The following is a 21,597-nucleotide window of genomic DNA, read 5'->3' as shown; positions in this document are numbered from 1 at the left end:
CAAATTCATTATCTTATAGTTCTGGAAGTCAGAAGTGTAAAATGAGCAAGCGGGGACTTTTCCAGCTTCTAGAGATTGCTTGACTCATTGCACCACTCTGACCCTTCCAGTTCCCTCTTGTAAGGACCTTTGTGATTTCAGTGGACCCACCTGGATGATAATTCTTCCTATCTCAAGATCTTTAACTGTATCACATCTGCAAAGTCCCTTTTGCCAGATTTTCACAAGTATTGGGAATTAGGATGTGGACATCTTTTGGAGGGCCATTGTTCTATACCTGTCACAATTGGCATCATATTTTTCATTGTATTTTCTCTTCTTTCTAGATGTTGCCTTTTTTTTTTTTTCATTTCAAAATGTGGTTTTTTTTCCTTCGTCTGTCACTTTCTCTCTTAATCAGTTTGCCCATTTTATGTTATATTTGTCTGTCTTACCAACTATACCCTGAACAGCTTTAGCAGGCTTCCTGCTAAAGGTTGGAAAGGCATGGTCAGCCATGCCAAGTTAATTTTCGCCCACCTGTCATTTCCCACTAGTTCATCAAACGAAACTACTTTCTTTGTACTCTGGGCATTCTAAGTAACCCCTGTTAGCCTGCTTCCTAACTCGGTGTTAAAGGTAACAATGCATCCTGGACATTTTCACTGTGCGTCCCATTCCCGGAACTGCTCCTTCTCTGCGAAGGAAACCTCTGAGCTTCCTTTCTCTCGAGTCTCAGCCCCTGGGAATACCGAACGAGGTGAGCGGGCTGCTCACCTTACTACTCCTTCGGGGCCGAGGCCTGGGCATGCGCACGGCGGATGGGAAGAGAAAGCACGGGTCTCGCCCCTGCTCCTCCCCACCCGGCTCTGGGACCTGCCAAGCTGGTTCCGACCTCTGGGGAATTAACGTGTCCCGCCCATCCCTAGCTCCGAGCCCCGCCCTTGTTCCCTCTCCGCTTCCAGCTCCTACGAGTGAAAGCAGCTACAAAGGGCTTGAATGAAACGTGTGTGGGTTTAATGAGTCGTAAACCACCAGGGAATCCAGTCTCCCCACAAACCGGCATCTCTCCGAAGAGGCAGAGGAGGGGGAGGAGGCAAGGAGCGGAGCGCTGGGTGTCGCCCTCGCGCGCAGCGACAGGAGCCGCGGGGAGAGGCCGGGCCACCTCCCCCTTTCCGGCCATGCACCGCCTCGCCCGCGGCGGCTCCAGGCACCACACTCTCCGCCCGGGTAGCGCCCGCTGTCGCCGCCGCCAGCTTTTTCGGCCGCCGGCACGGCACAGTCCACCGAGGAGCGGCGCCCGCCCTCCTCACTCCCGCCATCGACTCCCTTCTCCGCCAGGACGCACCGCCCAGCAGCCGGCGCCGCCCCCTGGTCAACTTTGAGCTGGAGGAGAAGCAACTTTGACAGTGACCACGGGTTTCGCATCCCGCTTCTCCACGGCAGCCGCGGCCTGGCGAGTCGCTGGGGTTAGGTGGGGCAAGAGTTTCCCGGGCGCGTCTGTGCGGCGTCTGGCTGTTTGCAACCTGTTTCCAGCGAGCCGGGAGCGGGATTGTGGCTGCCAGTCACCTGAAGAAGGGGAACTTGTTTTTCTCCCCCTGTAGCGACCTCGGCTTACAACTGGACAAAGCGGTTGAAAGGATGTAAAGAGGCAGCACAACTGTTACCAACTGGATAAAGCTGTATCGAAAGGATGTAAATAGGCAGAGCAACTGTTACCAAGAAGGCAACCACCCAAAGGCAGGGAGGAACGTGGGGCTTGGTCCGGGCTTCTCCCGGTAGCAACATTCATCAACAGTCAGGTGTTGGTTACAACTTTTCAAGGTCAGCCGTCGGGAGCAGTGACTCCCTCTCTGAACCTTGCGGGGGGATACGCAGCGCTCGGGGTGGGTTCGGCCGAGAGATGCACGGGAAGCCAAAGGAGGAAGGATTGTAGAGGGGGAGGGTTTGTGACCCAAGACCTATCCCCCAACCTCCCCGTAATCTCCCGTCCCCCACTGCCGGGGCGGGGGTGAGTATGTGACATGTGTCTAACTCTCAGCAGCAACTTAGGCAGCAGGTGTCGGTCCTAACCGGGAGCCGCGGCCGCGGGGAGCGCCCTCACCGAGCCATGCGGGCCCCGGGCTCGCCTCTCGCCCGCACCTTGCGGCTACTGCTTCTGCTACTGCTCAAGGTTTCTGCCTCTCCTGGCCTCGGGTCCGCTTCTTCGCCAAGAAACGAAACTTGCCTGGGGGAAAACTGTTCACCTGCACTGAGCCACCGTCGCAGCAGGGACTCTTGGGGACTGGGAAATTCTGCAGAAGACCTGCTAGCCCGTGCGCTCAGGGAGGAGGAGCAGGGGGCAGCGGTGCGCGCACCGCCCTTTAGGGACAGAAGGGCAGCTCCGGGCGGTGACCCAGGTGCAGGCAGAGGGGCGGAGGCGTTGACCGCAGAACCCTCGGGACCTCCAGCCAGGCCGCCTGGAGCCTGGAGGTGGAAAGGTGTCCGAGGTCAGGAGCTCCCTGGAACTTTGGCGAGAGGGAACCCCCCGGCTCTCCAACTCCTCCTTCAGATCTCAGAGGAGGAAGAGAAGGGTCCTAGAGGCTCTGGCATTTCTGGGCACAGCCAGGAGCAGAGTGTGAGGACGGAACCTGGCGCCAGCGACCTTTATTACTGGCCAAGGAGAGGCGGGAAACTCCAGGGCTCCCACCACGACACCCCACCCAAGACGGTCAATGGGCTGTCTGGGCACGAAAGGAGGACAATTGCACCCCCTGGCAGGGCGCTGGCCCAGAATGGGTCCTCGGGCGAAGGGATCCACGAGCGCGGGGGTCCCCGCCGGGGAAACAGCACAAACCGACGCTTGAGAATAAAGAACCCCTTCTACCCACTGACCCAGGAGTCCTACGGCGCCTATGCGGTCATGTGTTTGTCTGTGGTGATCTTCGGGACTGGCATCATTGGCAACCTGGCGGTGATGTGCATCGTGTGTCACAACTACTACATGCGGAGCATCTCCAATTCCCTCTTGGCCAACCTGGCCTTCTGGGACTTTCTCATCATCTTCTTCTGCCTTCCGCTTGTCATCTTTCACGAGCTGACGAAAAAGTGGCTGCTGGAGGACTTCTCTTGTAAGATTGTGCCCTATATCGAGGTAATGCCTTCCAGGGGGTCTCAAGCTACTGGCTTTACCCATTTCTGGGATTTATAGCATCAGAACTGCTGTTCCACGCACCTACCTGGCTGCTGAACCCCTTCACTTTTTTTCTGGGTACCTTCCTCCATTTCTCTTGCCAATCATTGAGAGAGAAGGAGGGAGGAAGGAGGGAGGGGGGAGAGAGAGAGAGAGGCAGCTTTGTTCACCCACCTTCAAATTCATTTTCTCCTGGATTATGGTATAATTAATTATGATCTCATAACGTATAGAATTGTTTAGATTTTAAATTTCTCTCTCTGAATATGGCATTTATATATATTTTTTATTTGGCACCTATCAGAGATTCTAGGGTTAATAAGTGACCAGTCAAGGTTGTCTTACCAGAACTCAGCAACCACAAAAAACCATGTTTTGTTTATCCAGCAGGGCTCCAATATGATTTCTCCCCGAGAAGATTATTGCATTTTTTCTTAAATATATAAGTTGGAATACTATTTTATTTAATAAAGGAAATCTGCTTTTGTCAGTTGGCTTCATGATATGTTAATAACCTTCCAAAATTAGTTTACGTGTCTTTGGCTCTCTGCCATGCTATCCCATCTAAATTCTTATGTCATTTTTGATTTCTTTCCTTTTCCTTCTCCATTTCTTAACAGTTTTATTTCTTTCGTGTGAATGCACTTAAGCAAGAATAACACGTTGGCCATCATGGCATAGAATTTATATATAGATATATAGATTCTCAGAAGTATACAACATATACTTGTCATTTGTTAGGGTATTGATTGGCTATTTTAAGGGATGGACTAACTCTAGAAAATTTCTTAAGAAGAAGAGGGAATATAACAGGTTCCGAACTTTGGAAACAAAAATATTTCTGAGGAAAATCTTACTGTTTCTTCTTACAGCTAGTGTCCTGAACCATTATTATGGTGGTTGGAATTTGCTCTTTAAATGGCCTCTCTTTAAACACCAGCTCTTGGAAGGAGCCCAAGTGCTTTGTTGCCAGTTGTGTTTTTAGCCAGCTGGCCCTTGATTTCCTCCATTCAGACTGCCCATTTCATTTATGGAAGCAGAAGAAGGGAAACTGTAAATATTCCAGAGCCCCTGATCCTGTCTGGCACCAGGGCCAGTGACACTATGTTCAACATTGTTCCAGGGCCTAAAGCTAGGGGATAAGTAAACAGAAAACAGTACCTACTTAAAAGAAGTAAGGGAAGAGACAGTAAATGAGACCCTCTGTTATCCTGGCAGGGATCAGATGCAGAATCATTCCATGCTGGCTAAATCAGCTGTTGCTGCTTCACCAAGACCTAGGGTTTCTCTTGTTGCCAGGCTCCAAGTAGCTCTGAAATGTCTAATTTATTTGGTAGTTCATTTTTGAATTGCAGAGGAGGTAATTGAATTCATGTAAGAGAAATGTGCCTATCAATTGCAGCTTCAAGGTCAAGATTTAAGATTTCTCTGATTGTTTGCTTGAATAATGCAGAAGAAATTGACATACAAGAATGAGACAAAAGTAAACTATACAGTGACCAGGAGAGTTACCCGCTCCCCCCCCCCCCCCCGCCATACAAGAGAAGTGTATTGGCTTGTCTAAAATGTACTGGGCATGATAAAACCTTTATACATTATAGGGAAAAACCATATAAAGAAGACAGAAAAAAAAATGGGGAAAGAAAAAACATATTACCCAAGTTCTTGAAAAAAAAAACTTTAAAAGAAAGGAATCCCATCCAAATTCAGAAAAGGATATAAAAACTCAGATTTAATGCAACCTATGAGTTTTGAGTGATGATGGTATTATGTATGTCTTTTAATTTTTTTTCTAACTCTGAGGATTCTTAAAAAATGTGTATTTTCATTTGTATTTCATTTTTTAATTCTCTGCTTCTTAAGTTTATTTACCTCTTTTATTATTAAAACAATTACTGCTTTTTTTGTTTTGTTTTGTTTTGTTTTGTTTGCTCTGTAGTTTTTCCTATTCTTTATAGCCCTATTTTTTTAGTTATTAGTACTAGGTTTTATTTTCCCTAGAGAAGCAAAGGTTGGAAAAAAATTTACTCATTTTTTTCTTTAAAAATTAGACTCTAATATACATTTTTTATTGTTAAAGTAATGAATGACTATCTTCAGATGTAGTGTTTCTACATTCCTACCTAATCCTATTCTTCTGAAATAATTTTATAATGTGTTAGTATGTTTTGTGAAAATAATTATTGGATAGTAGTATCAGCCCCATAGTTCCTGATTTTGAGAACAAGAAATACAGTCCAAAACTCAAAATAAAACAGTTCTGCCTCCAAGAAGTAAGAGATTTAGTGCCTGTTCCGTGTCACATCCCTGAGAAATCCGACCCAAATGTGGATATTTGCTTCACAGGAAGTTTATTGGGGTGTGTGCTTAGGTTCAGTGCCTCGTAGGGAATGAAGGAAGCAGAATTGGGCAGGGGGGAAAGTTGAACCGTGATACAGATCCCACTGAGACCTCAGCTGATACCACAGGGAGTTGCAGGGCCCCGAGGGCCTTGTACAATATCCTGAATTGAGGCAAGATGGCCCAGACTTTATGTCCCCTGAAGGGACCAGTCACTGGATGCAAGTTGCTTCCAGGAAGGGGGCATAACCTTGAGCTGGGTGGATCTCTCTGAAGGGCAGTTCCTAGACAGGGATGCAGCTAAGAGCCGTCAATCACCACTAGTCCCAGAAGTTGGAATCAGCACTTTATACCTGAAGGAATTCTGTGGGGAGGCAGTCTGGAACCACAGCCCTCACTACAGTGGCTTTTGAATTATCATGTTAAATTAGAACCAGCGGGCAGTCTGATCCAACCCTCTGATTTTAAAGATGAAACATGAGACCCAGAGAGGAGAAATGATCATCTCAAGCATATATACGTATTCCGTGGTAGCCAGACATTTTGTCTCAAGCTTGTTTATTAGACAAACATCTAGGAGGCAAGAATGTCCAGGGAGTGTTTCTTTTGATGTCTGCTCCTTGGTGTCTTTTAAAGAAGATTTTTATATCCAGTAGGTAGGGAAAAAATAAGCCCAGTTAACATCATTTGCTATATGCTGAAGTTTATGGCTTTTTATATTCTTAGGTTTCATCTTGTTTGTCTTACATTAACAGTAAGTTCCAGGGGTGCCTGGCTGGCTCATTTGGTAGAGCATGAAACTCTTGATCTTGGTGTTGTGAGTTCGAGCCCCACATTGTGTATAGGAATTACTTAAAATAAAACCTTTAAAAAAACCCAGAACATTAAGTTCCAGAGTTGGTAGCTGTTTTAAAAAAAAAATTTTTTTTAATTTCAATAATCTGATACAATTGCAGTTTTTAATATGTCAAGCATGATTACTTTAGTTATCAAATCAAGTTACATAGGTTACATTTCATGTTCTCAAAATCACGAAGTGTTTTAGATTGGTAAAAGACACTATACATAATTACATTTCTTTAAACTTTCTCAAAAACCTTTCCCCCACCAAATTGTTTTCTTCTTGACCACAAGACTTCTAAAATTATTTGAATTTTATTTCCTTTTATTTAGATTTTGCCTTCTCTTCACTTTTTACTTTCTTATATTTACTTTATTTGTTGACATCCCCCCATGCACGTTATTATTGATTTATAGTGTATGATTTACCTTTTAGATAGTAATCTGTTTTGCCTTATCTAGTGTTTTTATTTTTAATATTTCTTAGTATAAAATTTTATCCACAATTAATTTTTATTTTTTATTGATGTATAATTGACATATGATATTAGTTTCAGGTGTACAACATAATGATTTAATAGCTGTGTAATCGTGAAATGATCACCACAATAACTCTAGTTAGTATCCATCACCTTACATAGTTATGACATTCTTTTATCTTATGAAAATCTTAAGATCTACTTTTTTACTTTCTTAGCAACTTTCAAGTATGTAATGCAATGTTATTACCTATAGTCACCATGTTGTACATTACATCCCCATGACTTATTTTATAACTGGAAGCTTGTATCTTTTGACACCCTTCAACCATCCCCAGAAATTCCAGCCTCTAGCAGACACCGGTCTCTTCTCTGTTTCTATGAGCTTGGTTTTTTGTGTTTTGAGATTTTTCATTCTTTAGATTCCATATATAGCTGAGATCATATGGTCTTTGTCTTTCCTGGTCTGGTTTATTTCATTTAGCATAATGCCCTTGAGGTCCTCCATGTTGTTGCAAATGGCAAGATTTCATGCTTTTTTGTGGCAGAATAATATTCCATTGTAAATATATACACATACATACGCACACCACATTTTCTTTACCATTCATTCATCAGTGGACACTTAGGTTGTTTCCATATCTTGGCTAATGTAAATCATGCTACAATGAACATAGGGGTGCGTATATCTTTTCAAGTTAGTGTTTTCACGTTCTTCAGATAAATACCCAAAAGTGGAATTGCTAAATCATATGGTAATTCTATTTTCAAATTTTTGAGAAATCTCCATACTGTTTTCCATAGTAGCTAGACCACAGTTAATTTGTATTCACAAATTTTCTCTCCTCTCTTCTCTTTGCCTTCTTTTCCTCTTCTACCATAGTTCTTTCCCCACCCCCACCCCCCCTACAACTTCAGTATTAGCATAATCTTAAGGAGACAGTGGAATTTTGGGGAAAGTTGGGCTTGTGTAGAAAAATAGGAGTTGTTTCTTCAGCAGAAATTACACATCTTTGCAATTTACATTCAACTCTTGTTTTTATTTCACTTTGTTGGCATAAGGCTTGACGAGAGTAGCCAGCTTCCTGGGTCTGTTGCAAGAGAGTTGTTTTATCATATTTAATGTTGCTATGAGTGGGAATATACCGGGAACTGTTGTACTTGATAACTTCTCTCTTTCTATTCCAGGATTCTGGTATCTTTGGGGCCTAGTGATAAATCCTGTAAGGACCAAGGGCAAATGGAATGGTAGGAGAAGGGGATAGGAGAGAAGAGAATCTGAGTGGATGGTGGTCATCCTAACAGACACATCATTTTAAACTCGTTTATCAGATAGTAGACAAAATAGACAAAATAAACAAAACTATGCTCAAAATGATAGTTGTATGTGGAAAGGGGGGGGGCAAGGGAGAGGGAGGGAAAAAAGGAGGGAGAGAGAGAAAGATGGAAATGAAGGTCTGGGTATGGACTGCAATAAGAGAATGGTATAGGAGTTTCCTACCATACTATTCCTTTAAGGATGTAAAAAATTATTAAAGCCAAATAATTCAGGCACTGAATATGGCAACTGGAACAGATCATTGCTCATTACTTGATGGAAGCCAACCGGTCAGTGTATCGTCTGATTCCAGTCCGCTGCCAAATATTTATTTCTGTTGGGACATTAATTGGAAGTTTTGAATGATACAGGCCCCCCCTTAGTTTAAAGAACTCATACCTTCATGATGTGTGATAGGGAAGAAGGCTTCAAATAGTTGTAAGATAATCCCAGATTGAACTTTATTTTTATTTTACTGGGACACAAGATTCCTACATGAGGGTAGAGGATGGATAGAGGGAATGCATCTCCCCAGGACCCCTGGACCAGGGATGATTTGTGAAAGATCTACAATCTTTTGTGGTGAAAAGAGCCAAATTCTCCAATGGCTTTAAAAATACTGTTTTTAAACTGAGTGGAATAGATGGCTCCTTAATTGCCTGAGACTGTAGTTAGCACTGGCAGGTAAGAAAGGAAGGATCCTGGAAGCTGAAGACGACTTACTGTACAGGTATGCGATTCCACACAGATCGCCCTAGAGCCCCCACATTCAAGTAACAGCGCACTTAACGTGGCGGATGGCAAATTTGCTTGAGTTGTGGATTAGCCATTAGGTATTCTGATGGACTTGTAAGTGGAAACAAACAGTTTTTTGAGCAATTTGAAAGTTACTAATATTCTCTGGAAAAATAAACTCACTGTGTGAGAATGGTGCTTAACAAATATTTTATGACTTCCCATTAATCCTTTTATAATCGTTTTCTACATTTCTACGGAATAAAAATAGTTGATGATTCTCACAGACAAGTTTTAAAAAGTTATAGAATGAGCTCTTATTTACAATGCCATTTATGAATAGTGTATGGCAAGGTTTACTGAATTTAGATTCTACATAAATAAAAGTTTTATGATAATCAAATGTGAAATTCAAATAATTTCCTTAACTATATTTTATACTGAGAAGCCATCCTTTTCTAAAGTTTGTCAGTGAAGACACACAGAAATATGGATTTTCTCTACTCCCCTTCTTGAGATATTCATTGGCATTCAGCTTGGAAGGATTATATATAAAACAGCAGCACCCAATAACTGATTAAAGAACAATTTGAGTAATTCATTATCTTCTATAATCCTTTTCCATGTATGTCATCATTCATTCATTTATTTACTATTCGTTTATTCATCAAAAATTTATCGGACTTTTCTACTATGTCAGGTACCATGTTAGGTGGGGATGGGAGTAGAAAGCATGGGAGAAAAGGGGGGAGAGTTTCCAGACATGAATAACATAGATTCCTTACTGCTTTTAAAGTTATAGAATAAGTGAGGCACCTGGGTGACTCAGTTGGTTAAGCATCCAGCTCTTCACCTCCCTTCAGGTCCTGATCTCATGGCTCTTAAGATCAAGCCCCAAGTCAGGCTCTGTGCTGACAGCCTGGAGCCTGCTTGGGATTCTCTCTCTCTCTCTCTCTCTCTCTCTCTCTCTTTCTCTCCCCCACTCACATGCGCCTGCATGCACGTGCACATACACACACTCTCTCTCAAAATAAATAAAAATAAACTTAAAAAAATTAAGTTATAGAGAAGTAATGTTCTGCAGTGTAATGAGTGCTATAACAGGTTTAATTTTTTTCATGTTTATTTGCTTATTTTAGAGAGAGAGAGAGTGTGTGTGTGTGCACACACATGTACATTTGCACACAAGCAGAAAAAGGGCAGAGAGAGAGAGAAAGGGGGAGAGAGAGAGAGAGAGAGAGAGAGAGAGAGAGAGAGAGAGAGAATTCTAAGCAGGCTCTGCACTGTCAGTGCAGAGTCTGATATGGGGCTCTAACTCATGAACCTTAAGATCATAACCTGAGGAAAAATCAAGAGTCTGACGTTCAACTAAGTCACCCAGGTGCTCTATAACAGAGGTTTAAACTGGGTATTATGGAAGTCAGGAATGGGTCCTGGAATGAGTCCACTCACAGTTGTACTCAACCAAAAATGGAGAAATACAAGTGAAAACTGTGCTCTAATTATTTTTCAATCGTATTCTTATTAATCTGCATAAATCTATACAGCCTAGGTCCATGATGAAAAGATACAAATATGAAAGTCTCTTAATTCTTGCTTTCTTATTTTCTCAATATTTCATGGGATAGGAAGCCCATTAGAATGATTGGCAAGATAATTGGGCAGATAGGACAGCCCTAGAAATTTCACTTAGAACACAGAATTATTCTAAAAATTAAATTATTATTTGGAATACATTGCCTGAGATAACCATCTCTGCCTTGGAATTATGAGTCTATTAGCCATAAGGAATTAAGCCAAATTTTAAAATTTTACTTAAATGAATGATTTATTTAACAGTCTAATGAATAGTACACTGATTTGAGTCCTTTTCTTCTGAAAAATCTCAAAAATGTACCTCTTATTTAATTTGACCTTAGAGAACCTAGGAAGAAGGGCTGACAATGGAGATACTTTAGACCCTATTATAGATACTTCAGACCCTATTATAGAAAGAGTATCAGAAAGAACGGACTTTCTCAAGAATTGGATTAATCTTTCAAGCAAGAAAGATTCTGAGTGAGGACTTATCCTGAGTTCCCATGGATTGCCAAGATACCTAGTTATACTAACAAAGCATCCTTCAACAGCGAAAAGGAAGCAAATATACCTGCAAAAGCAAAATAGGTCTGAGTTTATGGTTCCCAGGCTGAATAGGTGAAGGCGTATCTACCATGCTTTTCCCCTTCCACACCATGGACCTTGATAGAATGTTTCCACCTTTAAAAGCTCTTTCCATGTGCTGCAACTAGATTTAACAGTGTCACATTGGAAGCACAGGGATCTGTGTCTGGGGTGTGGACTGTGTGGGGAGAGGGATCGGCAAGCTACTATGCAGTGAGATTTGTGTCTGGCATTGCACTTCTGATTTCATCCTCTTGGGATCCTCCTGTCCTTTAACTTCCCAAGAATTGACCTGCCAAAGTCTACTAATTAACCCAACCTTCTTGTCAAGACTAACTCTCAAGTATCCTAATCAGAATGGCATTCTTTTTGCCAGAGGAGATGATCTCATCTAAACTTTCAAGGTAGAGTGGAAAATGGGGTTGCTGCAACTTCAGATATGGGGCCTCTCTATTTGAAAAGTAGGTATACATACTTTCCATAAAACTTCCATAAAACACAGGATGGAATCACAGTGCCAGGCTTATTCCCGAGATAGAATACTTTCAGTTTGTGAATTTATGATGGTTTTCACTGTTATTTGTCAGCACACTTGAATGGTTCATAGCATTAACAAGGCCAAGGTCACTGATTTGATCCAGGACTGGAATGAGTCATTTTCATTAGTCTATGACTGTGCTCAAGGCTGCCATTTTTTACTTCCTGCTCGTCACTCCTCACCCTAAGTGCCTTTTCTCCTACCTTCACTGTCTTCTCCTTGGTTCAACTTTCTCATGTATAGGAAAAGATCTGTTAACTCATTCACAGCAAGATGAAAGATTTAGAGGTACATATCTTTTATAGGAGGATTGAGTGAAGAAAGAGTACTTCCTTAACAGACTACCAAGAGTGGAGTTTTGGCTAAGAGAAGAGAAATTTTGTCTTCAAAATTTCGGGTTTCTTAGTGTCATTCAAATCATAATTACCCAGCCACAAATGGATGAGGAATATGTTTTTAGTTTAGGTTTTCTGTCATGCAAACTAATATTATTAAGGACAAAGGAAAATTGGTGAAAATTGATTACTGTTCTTTGGAAACTCATCAGAGCTTGGGATGGCCAAGCTTGGGCTTGGGATAAATATTACACTTTTAAATGGATTTTAATTATTGAGAATCAACATGGAATATATAAATTATATATATTAACATCTGTTGATTTCAATAGATTGTTTCCCTCCTAGGACAAATGATGTTAATCTTGCTTCGCTGTTATTTTTTATACTAATGAGCATTGACACATTTATAACCAAATTATAATATTTTATGCAAGTTGTAGTAAAATGTGTGTGTGTGTATATGTATGTATGCGTGTGTGTGTGTGTGTGTATACATATATATATGTACTGTTATACTGTGTATATATAGTACACAGAAATGTACTGTGCTGCAGAAGCCAGAAGTCACAATTGGTAGGAAACCTTATGTCAAGGTGGGACAATAAGGTAAAGAAAGATTTATAACATCAATACAAGTTTTGGGGTGATATGTTAGCTTTTAAATAGTCTCAATTGAAACAAGAGAGAGAGAGAGGGAGGGAGCCAAACCATAAGAGACTCTTAAAAACTGAGAATACACTGAGCGTTGATGGGGAGTGGGAGGGAGGGGAAAGTGGGTGATGAGCATTGAGGAGGGCACCTGTTGGGATGAGCACTGGGTGTTGTATGGAAACCAATTTGACAATAAATTTCATATTAAAAAAAATAGTCTCAATTGTTTTTAAAATAAGTAAGAGCGTGTTACTAAACTTAAGCAAAAGGGAGGGAGGTAGAGAATGAGACAATAGTAATAGTCAATATCTTCAAAATATTTTGCTTTTCTATAACATTGGGAATCAAGTATAAATGAAATATATTGGGTATAATTGAAATAAATGGATATTTATAATATGTGGGTGTATCAGATTAAATCCTAGTGATTTTGATAAAGGTAAGAAGCCTTCTCTTTGACTGTGGAAGAGTGGCTGTAAATAGCTTTATTTTGTTTTAGAGATGCACGCATGCCTGGAAGGGGTGTGGCAAATCTCTCCTCCTTGCTCTATTTTGACTTGGAAACACTAATGGAAGTGTGTTACTACCACAGTGTCATGACTTGCATGCTTTCTGAAATGAAGACCTCTTTAAAAAGGCCATCTTATTCACAGCAGAGTCTCTGATAACATGTTAGACCCACTGGTGTTCAAAGAAGCGTCTCTTTCCTGGAAAAGTTGCCCTCAAGTGCTGTAAGCATAAGGATTATGGAAAATGCAAGAGGAGGCCAAAGACATACAAGCTGAAGACATTTAGAGTTTCAAAGGAAACTCTACCCTGTGCTCCTCCTGCTTTTTTCCTGACTGATTGTTAGGCCTGTAACCACAGACTTATAATAGATTATCATTCATGGTCCAAATGAATGGGTTTTCTTAACAGTAATGCCCTTGTTTTGTGAGTTACTTGTATACAAAGGAGTACACAGAAATAGATCTACTTAAACATCTTTTTTGAGGTAAAATATAAGTTAGGATAGAGTACAGTTGTCATGACTTTAGTTAGAAATTTCCCTATTTTCTAAAAATCAGCCTATTCACTGTACTGAAGCATATAGACTTAATTTCATATGAAAGACATTTTGCTTTGGAAGTACATTGGTCTCCCCCCCCCCCATTGTTATCACTGATTTATATCAGAAAGTTTAGCAAGAGATACTATTTATTTGGTAAGAGTTGTACTTTCATAGCTTACTCTCATTCAAAATGATTTCTTATTTGTCTGTCTGCAGTACGCTTCTGAGAAATGGAGCAACAGATAGGACAACAGCCAAGGATCTTCCTACAAAGATCCTTACCATTTTTCATAAAGCATCCGTGCATACTTTCTTCCTATCATTTTGAGGGAACGGGAAAAGTGACTATGATGGCCTAGGCTTTCTCATGGGCTGATATTTTTGTATTGAATTTGAACTTGAACAGTGGGAAGAACATTTTGACCCCAGAGCTGCTGCTTTCCCACGGTGAGTACTCATGTATCAACTTTGTGCCTGCCCGGTGCCTCGAAGCAATGCCGCAGGTGGCTGCAGCTTGGAGAAGCCTCACCACTCTGGATGTGGACTGAGCGGGCACTGAAGGAGTTTTATGGTTGTTCCTCTGGGATATGGAGAAGGGCAGAGCATTGCTGTTTGAAAGAAAGATTTCTGAATTGTTCCTTTTGATTCTCTTGTTTGTGGACTTTGATGCCAACACCCTCAAATGCTTAATATCTTTTTCCCAAATAGTTAAAAATTTATGCTTCCAGCTTCCCTCTGATCTTCGTTCTCAAAATTAATAGTCTTGTCTATTAGAAGTGTTTACAGTTCTGCTTTTGTTGATGTTAATTATTTCTCCCATTGCAGTTTAATTAATAGGAGATTGCATCTTACTCAGTCCATCTCTCAGGATGTTGCTTCAAAAAACCACCCCTTACCAGATTTACTCCCAAGAGCATATTTCTTAGTGACATTGAATTTTAGCAATCTGATATGGTCATTAAATGCAGAAGATCCAGCATTTATGATACAGTTTTATAATTGCATATAATTGCACTATTCATCTCGGTAGAATTTCTAATGAGCTGTAAGTAAACAAATATGTTTGAAAATTGTGATAGAGATCTTTTCATGTTACACCAACATTTTGCATTTTTAATTGCATGGATAGATTTCATATCTGAGATAGCAGAAATTAGCCCACCACCCATGATCCAGATGTTTTTTATCAATTAATTTCTGAAGTTGATTCTTTACAGATGTTTAAAGCCTTCTACAAATAATTTGGGAATGTACTGAGCAGGGGCTTTGTACCTTTCTTGCTCTTTCGCTTCATAAAATCAAGTGCATAAGTAGATTTGCAGAAAAGTATCTGAAGTGATAGCACTGCAGGCAGTGGCAGTAAGAGGGAGGAGACATCTAGGACCGGCCTTGGGGCTGCGGTTGCTGTTGGCAACTACATGGTAAGTGCCATCTGCATTTGGGGCAGCATTTTACTCCAAGGCCCCAGCTCTTGTGACTTTCCTGCTTCAGCTGGATACTAACGGAGGAGAACACTATCAGAGAGAAGTACGATTTGACAACAAGAAACTAGGTGCAGGAGCCTCCTGAAACTTGTGTATGAAACTTGGGAAGCTTCCCTCAAACCGCGATTTGGATTACAGATCAAATATGTTCTTTTAAACATATTTGGTGCTCAGTCCTAAAGCTTTTGAGAATATGGCTGAAGAACTAAGCATCTGCAAATAAAATACAATGTAGAAGGGTGCCTGTGTGGCTCGGTCGGTTAAGCACCAGACTCTTGGTTTCTGCTCAGGTCATGATCTCACGATCGGTGGGATCAAGTCCCGCGATGGGCTCAGGCTTATAGCATGGAGCCTGCTTGGGATTCTCTCTCTCCCTCGCTCTCTCTGCCCCTCCCCTGCTTTCACATGCAAATAAACTAAAAAAAAAAATAGCATAGAATTCCTGAGTGAAAGTAGGAGCACATGTAAATTTTGCTTAAAACTTGCTCTGGCTTTTGTTATCATGTGCAATGAAATATACAGAACCTAGAAAGCATTTTTTGGTTTTCTAGCAAGTGAACTTCTTCTAATTAAAAGTGGATATGTATCACAGTTCATAAATATCTAAGGAGAGGCACTCTAACACACCCTTCTTAGTACATGTCCACCTACGTTCATCGGTTATCACCTTTCATGAAATGCTTTGCAACAGACTGAGAGTTAGGTATGCAAATGCTAGCTCTTGTGATCATTGGTCCAGATCTTAAATCTCTGTGTTTAAAATTAAGGAGATTAATCAGGGGAGAAGATGCTATCTCTTGAGTGTTATGTGTTCTTTGTAAAGAATGATAGAAAACTACCAAGCAAATAGATGTTCCAAGTCTCTGAGAGATTGCCTGTCGTCAGATTCCCTAGTGTTTTTGTCTTACCAAGCTTTCCTTTTAATAGAAATGCTATTCATAATTGTAAAAGAATGCACAGCATTAACCTTTGTAGCTTTCTTTATGGACTGACTCAGGATACATGGGTGACATGCACAAAGATTTGCATTAGTGAAGATGACACAGAAAGCCTTGCTGAGGATGTGTGTGCATTTGATAGTTGGAGAACCTTTTGTTGTTCATGTTCTTCTAGAGAAATGAATCAAACTGCTTGAAAAATTAGTATGTAAATGTAATGTTTCAGAAATCCATGAAATAGAATAGTGGAATTTCTAAGTAATACTGTTTGATACAGACCTTGAGAAGAGAGCAAGTCCTCGGGTTTCCATTCAAAATGTGGCAGTTACTGACAGATCTGATCTTAAGACAGTCGCACAGCAGGGGCCTCAATTTTAGAATTATTTTGAATCTCTGGCAGAGATGCAAAATAAATTACCATCAAGATGAACAGTTCATTAATTTGAAGGTTAATTTTAAAAACGTGTATGTAGAGATGACTTTTTACAGTCATATCGGATTGATATTCCTTGTACTGGTATGTATGGAAAACTTTCTGAAGATTTTGTACAACAGGAATTGTGCTTATAAGCTCAGTCATGTAGTCTTGATCTGCCCTGATGTGGATTGTGAATCATACTTTTTCTTCAGTTTTGCTTTTCATACACTTAAGCCCTCATTACATCTTGTATTCAGACTGTCTCCACTAAGAGTTGTGAGAATAGTCAGGGCATGGATGCCACGTCCTTACTTTCTGTAGCGGGACTGGTAGACGTTGACTAATGTGTTGCGTGTAAAAAGGAGAGAACATTGGACATTGGAACTCTCGTAGAATCTGCAAGGCAAGTTGCCATCATTACTGGGGAGAGTGACAGCTTGAATGTGGCAGATAAACAACCAATGTGTTGAGTGTCCAAATTGTTATGACAAATGGTTTTCCTTTTTTCAACATGATCCCTTTGAGTTCCAAAAAATTAGACATTAACATTTACAAAATGTTAATGTCTAATTATATATATATAAAATGTTAATGTCTATTATATATATGTCCAGTATATATATGTGATATATATATGTCTAATATATATGTATATATGTATGTGTGTGTGTGTGTGTGTGTGTATATTTCCCCCTTGCCCCTTTGCCAAGGCATGACCAATAGCTGCCAGAGGAGAGTGCATGCACATACCGAGTATCCAAGGTACACCCCAAAACATCTTTCCCACCTAGGGAGTTTTTGTCTCCTGTTTCATCTTAAACCTCATGGACAGTTTACCATCTACCTTCATTGTCTTTACTTAAGTATATAAATAATGGCTACATGTATTAAACATTAAATTACTTCAATTTCCTCTGAATAGTTGAGTAAACCTGGTGCTCCCAGATGACGACCGTGTTTATCTTGTGACTATGAGAACCACCTTCCCCCTCTTGGCTGACTATGACCTCTCTGAGGGAAAGAACAGTTTCTTGTTTCTTTCTATATCCCCAATATCTAGCAGAGTGTTTGCACATAATCGATATCAATAAATGTATGCATGCGTTGAGTACATGTCTGTGTACCCTATTAGAGTGTATGATGTTTGTAAATATTTTACAGACTACAGAATGATAGTATGTTTACATTAGGAACATGCATTTATATTCCTGGCAAAGTATCTGTGTGAAAAAAATATGTACATAGTTTTGGTTGTTAACCTTTAATTGTTGATTTAGTTAGATGCCTGGGCCATGCGCATATGTGAGTTTGGATACAGGGCTCTATGTGGGCAGTGTCAAAGGGTTCTTTGATCTGAAATTTTCCTATGACTGGTATATTTAGACATTATATCTGGCTCCTTTTTGCATATTTTCATGGTTACTTTTTATATCTCCTATTTCTTTGACATTCTTTTAGTATCATATAATTTTAAATTTGATAATGTACTTATTTCATGGTAAATGTATACGGCTGATATATGCCTGATTCTGTACCTTGCTTCTTTTGGCACATAAGTTCACAAGTGGTGGGTTGTCTCTTGCATATCGTGATTTTTAATTGTGAATTCATGTTCCCTTGAGTTTTATCTGTGGATTTCTCTGAGGCCCGTTTTAAAGTGCATTTTTCCAGAGAGGTTTGTGCTTTCTTCCACCAGGTGCCTGGGACAATTTAAAATTGTAATTTGGGTTTTTCTGAGCCACATAGATGGTGTTAATTCTGGCCTTAGGCCAGTGTAATTTGGGCTCCTGGTTAGAATTTGCCCTTTTTTTAATCTCCAGTTCACCTAGATCCAAATCATGTAATGTAGACAAGTTTCTCTACTATTTCCCTTTATGTTTTTTCTCTATATACCCATGAAGATGTCACTATTTGGGGAATTTGAAATTCATAAGGGGATCTTTGACCTAATCCCCACAAACACTGACTCTAGCCTTGTTTCTTACCTCTCTACCTGGGTACCTGGCCCCATCCCTCTGGCTAAAACCAACCTGAAACTCTCACTAGGAAATGCAGATGTCCCTAGGGCAAGCATGCAATGTGCAGGGGGAGGAGTCACTGACCTGTTAGGCATTTGTTTTTTCACCAATTTCAAATTCTGGAGACTTTGCCTTTCTTGTTTTCCAGAAGTATATCATTTGAAAATAATATTAAAATACTTTATTTTACATTAGGAGAAATTGGAGATCTCCACTCATCTCATTTGTTGGAAATAAACTCTTGTAAGTTTTAAGTTTATTTATTTGAGGGGGAGAGAGAGACAGAGAGACAATGGAGGAGGGGCAGAGAGAGAGAGAGAGAGAGAGAGAGAGAGAGAGACAGAATCCCAAGCAGGCTTTGTGCTGTCAGTGCAGAGCGAACTCACAAACCGTGAGATCATGACCTGAGCTGAAACAAGAGTCAGACATGTAACTGACTGAGCCACCCAGGCGCCCCGATAAGCTCTTAAATGTTTGCTGTGTGTGAGGTGTGCTATCGGCCCCCACACTGGAAAACATGATTACCCTTTTAGTAATGAAAATGGGATACACTCAACTATCCTTCCTTATCTAGATCTTCTGGTGGCAGGCATTTTTGTGGTGACTGAAATTCTTGGGGTGTCTGTGTTCTTTTCAATAACAAAGTGGTATTGGACTAGTGGGTCCTTATGGATCCTTCCAGCTGTAAATTTTTCTGACTCCATGACCCTGAACCACTACATTCTTTCCTTTTTTTTTCCCTGCCTGTTTTCATCTTTACAATGATTTGGCAAATGTCACCAACCCAGTTAACCAGTTAACCGTGCCTCATTCCAGGAAATTGTTCTATTTGTGTTTTTTCGTTTGTTTGTTTTGTTTTTTCCCCGTTTTGCCAATCTGTATTTATTGCCTAGTATTCCGATCTTTCAGAGATCACCCGGAATAAACGCATTCTGTGCTCCTCCCGCAGGTGGCTTCCCTCGGAGTCACTACCTTCACCTTATGTGCTCTGTGTATAGACCGCTTCCGAGCAGCCACCAACGTGCAGATGTACTATGAAATGATCGAGAACTGTTCTTCCACAACTGCCAAGCTTGCTGTTATATGGGTGGGTGCCCTACTGTTAGCACTTCCCGAAGTCGTTCTCCGCCAGCTGAGCAAGGAGGATTTGGGGTTTAGTGGCCGAGCTCCCGCGGAACGCTGCGTCATCAAGGTCTCCCCTGACTTACCGGACACCATCTACGTTCTAGCCCTTACCTATGACAGCGCAAGACTCTGGTGGTACTTCGGCTGTTACTTTTGTTTGCCCACACTTTTCACCATCACCTGCTCTTTAGTGACTGCGAGGAAAATCCGCAAAGCAGAGAAAGCCTGTACCCGAGGGAATAAGCGACAGATTCAGCTGGAAAGCCAGATGAACTGTACAGTGGTGGCTCTGACCATTTTGTATGGGTTTTGCATTATTCCTGAAAACATCTGCAACATTGTTACTGCCTACATGGCTACGGGGGTTTCCCAGCAGACCATGGACCTGCTTTATATCATCAGCCAGTTCCTTTTGTTCTTTAAGTCCTGTGTCACCCCTGTCCTCCTTTTCTGTCTTTGCAAACCCTTCAGTCGGGCCTTCATGGAGTGTTGCTGCTGTTGCTGTGATGAGTGCATTCAGAAGTCTTCGACAGTGACCAGCGACGACAATGACAACGAATACACCACAGAACTCGAACTCTCGCCTTTCAGTACCATCCGCCGCGAAATGTCCACTTTCGCTTCTGTTGGAACGCATTGCTGAAGAACAGCCTTTTCTTTGGTTAGATCTATGTGTTTGATTTTCATATCCTGTCAACGTTTTTACTTCATATTTTTCCCTACCGGGGAAACATGCAACGAAAGAGAGAAATATTAACGACTGTAGAACTGATTTTGCAAATTAATATTTGTGCTTTGAAAAAAAAATGTTTATATTTAGTTATTTAAGACGTATGAGAAGGCCAATAGTTTTAGATCATTATATCTGGTATGGTGCTAATATTTTATTTGAAACAAGTTACTGCACCTTAACTTAATTAATTACTAACTTTCTTTTAAAAATATAATCAGTGTATATTGATGATAGCCATGCGATTTTGTAGGTTATTTTATGTTTGAGTTGTGATTGACAGTATATTGTATATGGTATCGTGAGATGATTTGTAGTTAAGGAGCATTCACAAAGTAGCACCAAATAAATTATACTTTATTGTTTAATGTCATTGTCAATCTACTTTTAACCGAGATTCAATAAATCTTTTAATTGCCTTAAATACACAATTACTGGTTCTACGCACAATTTAAAGTCAGCCTTATTGCTTTAAAGTTCTATTTTCCTTTAAGGCAGGTAATCACTATGTTCTAAAGCAGTTTTCCTAATAGTACTATTTTATATGCATGATTCATATACAACTATATTGTATGTTCAAACAAAATTGTATTTTTAATATTCAGATACAGATGTAAAATTACTTCCAAGTATTTATAAAATGTGAATAGACAGCAGAGCAGGAAGAAAGTATCTTTTTTATCATTATTATTCACCTCTGAACTAGCATATAGAGCTATAGATTTTCCCGTTATGAATTATGAGCAGAATCTAGGACTAAAACATGATGCACCTGTCATCTGATTTCCTCTGAACACTGACCTTTGAAGCACTCTGAATTCTAACTTTTCTCCACTTAAAAAATGAACTTGGTTACATCTGTGTGATTTAATTTCTCGAAGTAGAATGAAAGTACAGTAGTAGGATAATAAAATATTTATATATCTTGATTTGAACACTTGAATATTCAAATTTATTTTGAATTGATATTCCATAAGCTTCCAACAAAAAACTAATCCTCTCCATTTGAATATTAGATTCCCCTCAGGAGTTTAAGCTCCGGCAGTTGTGTAGGATGACTGCCTGCCATGCAGGACACGTGTCTAAAAAAGGTGGCAGAGACAGCAGCCTAGCGATAGATGTAACGTCTCTGTCTTCAGACAAAGCATAGAAGGGAAACCAATTGGCTGGCCAGAAACCACCCTCTGTTTTCAGCTTGTCAATTTCTGTACATTGAGCATAACCGAGTGGTGACTTCTTTCTTCCAGATTATAGCATGATGTTATTTAAATTGTTAAGCT

The 21,597-nt window shown here is 40.5% G+C and overlaps 1 protein-coding gene across 1 annotated transcript; it reads left to right on the top strand.

Annotated features, from left to right (window-relative positions):
- Positions 1–2,089: 2,089 nt before the first annotated feature.
- GPR37 (G protein-coupled receptor 37) lies at positions 2,090–20,230 on the top strand. The gene is made up of 2 exons (XM_047094995.1): positions 2,090–3,112; positions 19,412–20,230. Exons 1-2 carry the CDS (start codon positions 2,090–2,092, stop codon positions 20,228–20,230), a joined length of 1,842 nt encoding a protein of 613 aa, XP_046950951.1.
- Positions 20,231–21,597: the final 1,367 nt, after the last annotated feature.

Source organism: Lynx rufus, unplaced genomic scaffold, assembly GCF_022079265.1.
Source record: "Lynx rufus isolate CCGP_SWC_20201006 ecotype Redwood Valley unplaced genomic scaffold, mLynRuf1.p SCAF_4, whole genome shotgun sequence".
Lineage (NCBI taxonomy): Eukaryota > Metazoa > Chordata > Mammalia > Carnivora > Felidae > Lynx > Lynx rufus.
Note: the sequence above shows the minus strand (reverse complement) of the source record. Positions and strands in the feature narration are given on the sequence as shown.

What these genes read in the sequence shown, in the direction of transcription:
- GPR37 (XM_047094995.1), top strand. Translation starts at nt 2,090, where the DNA reads ATGCGGGCCCCGGGCTCGCCTCTCGCCCGCACCTTGCGGCTACTGCTT. An exon ending in AGATTGTGCCCTATATCGAG is followed by an intron (nt 3,113 to 19,411) that starts GTAATGCCTTCC and finishes CTCCTCCCGCAG; the next exon opens with GTGGCTTCCCTCGGAGTCAC.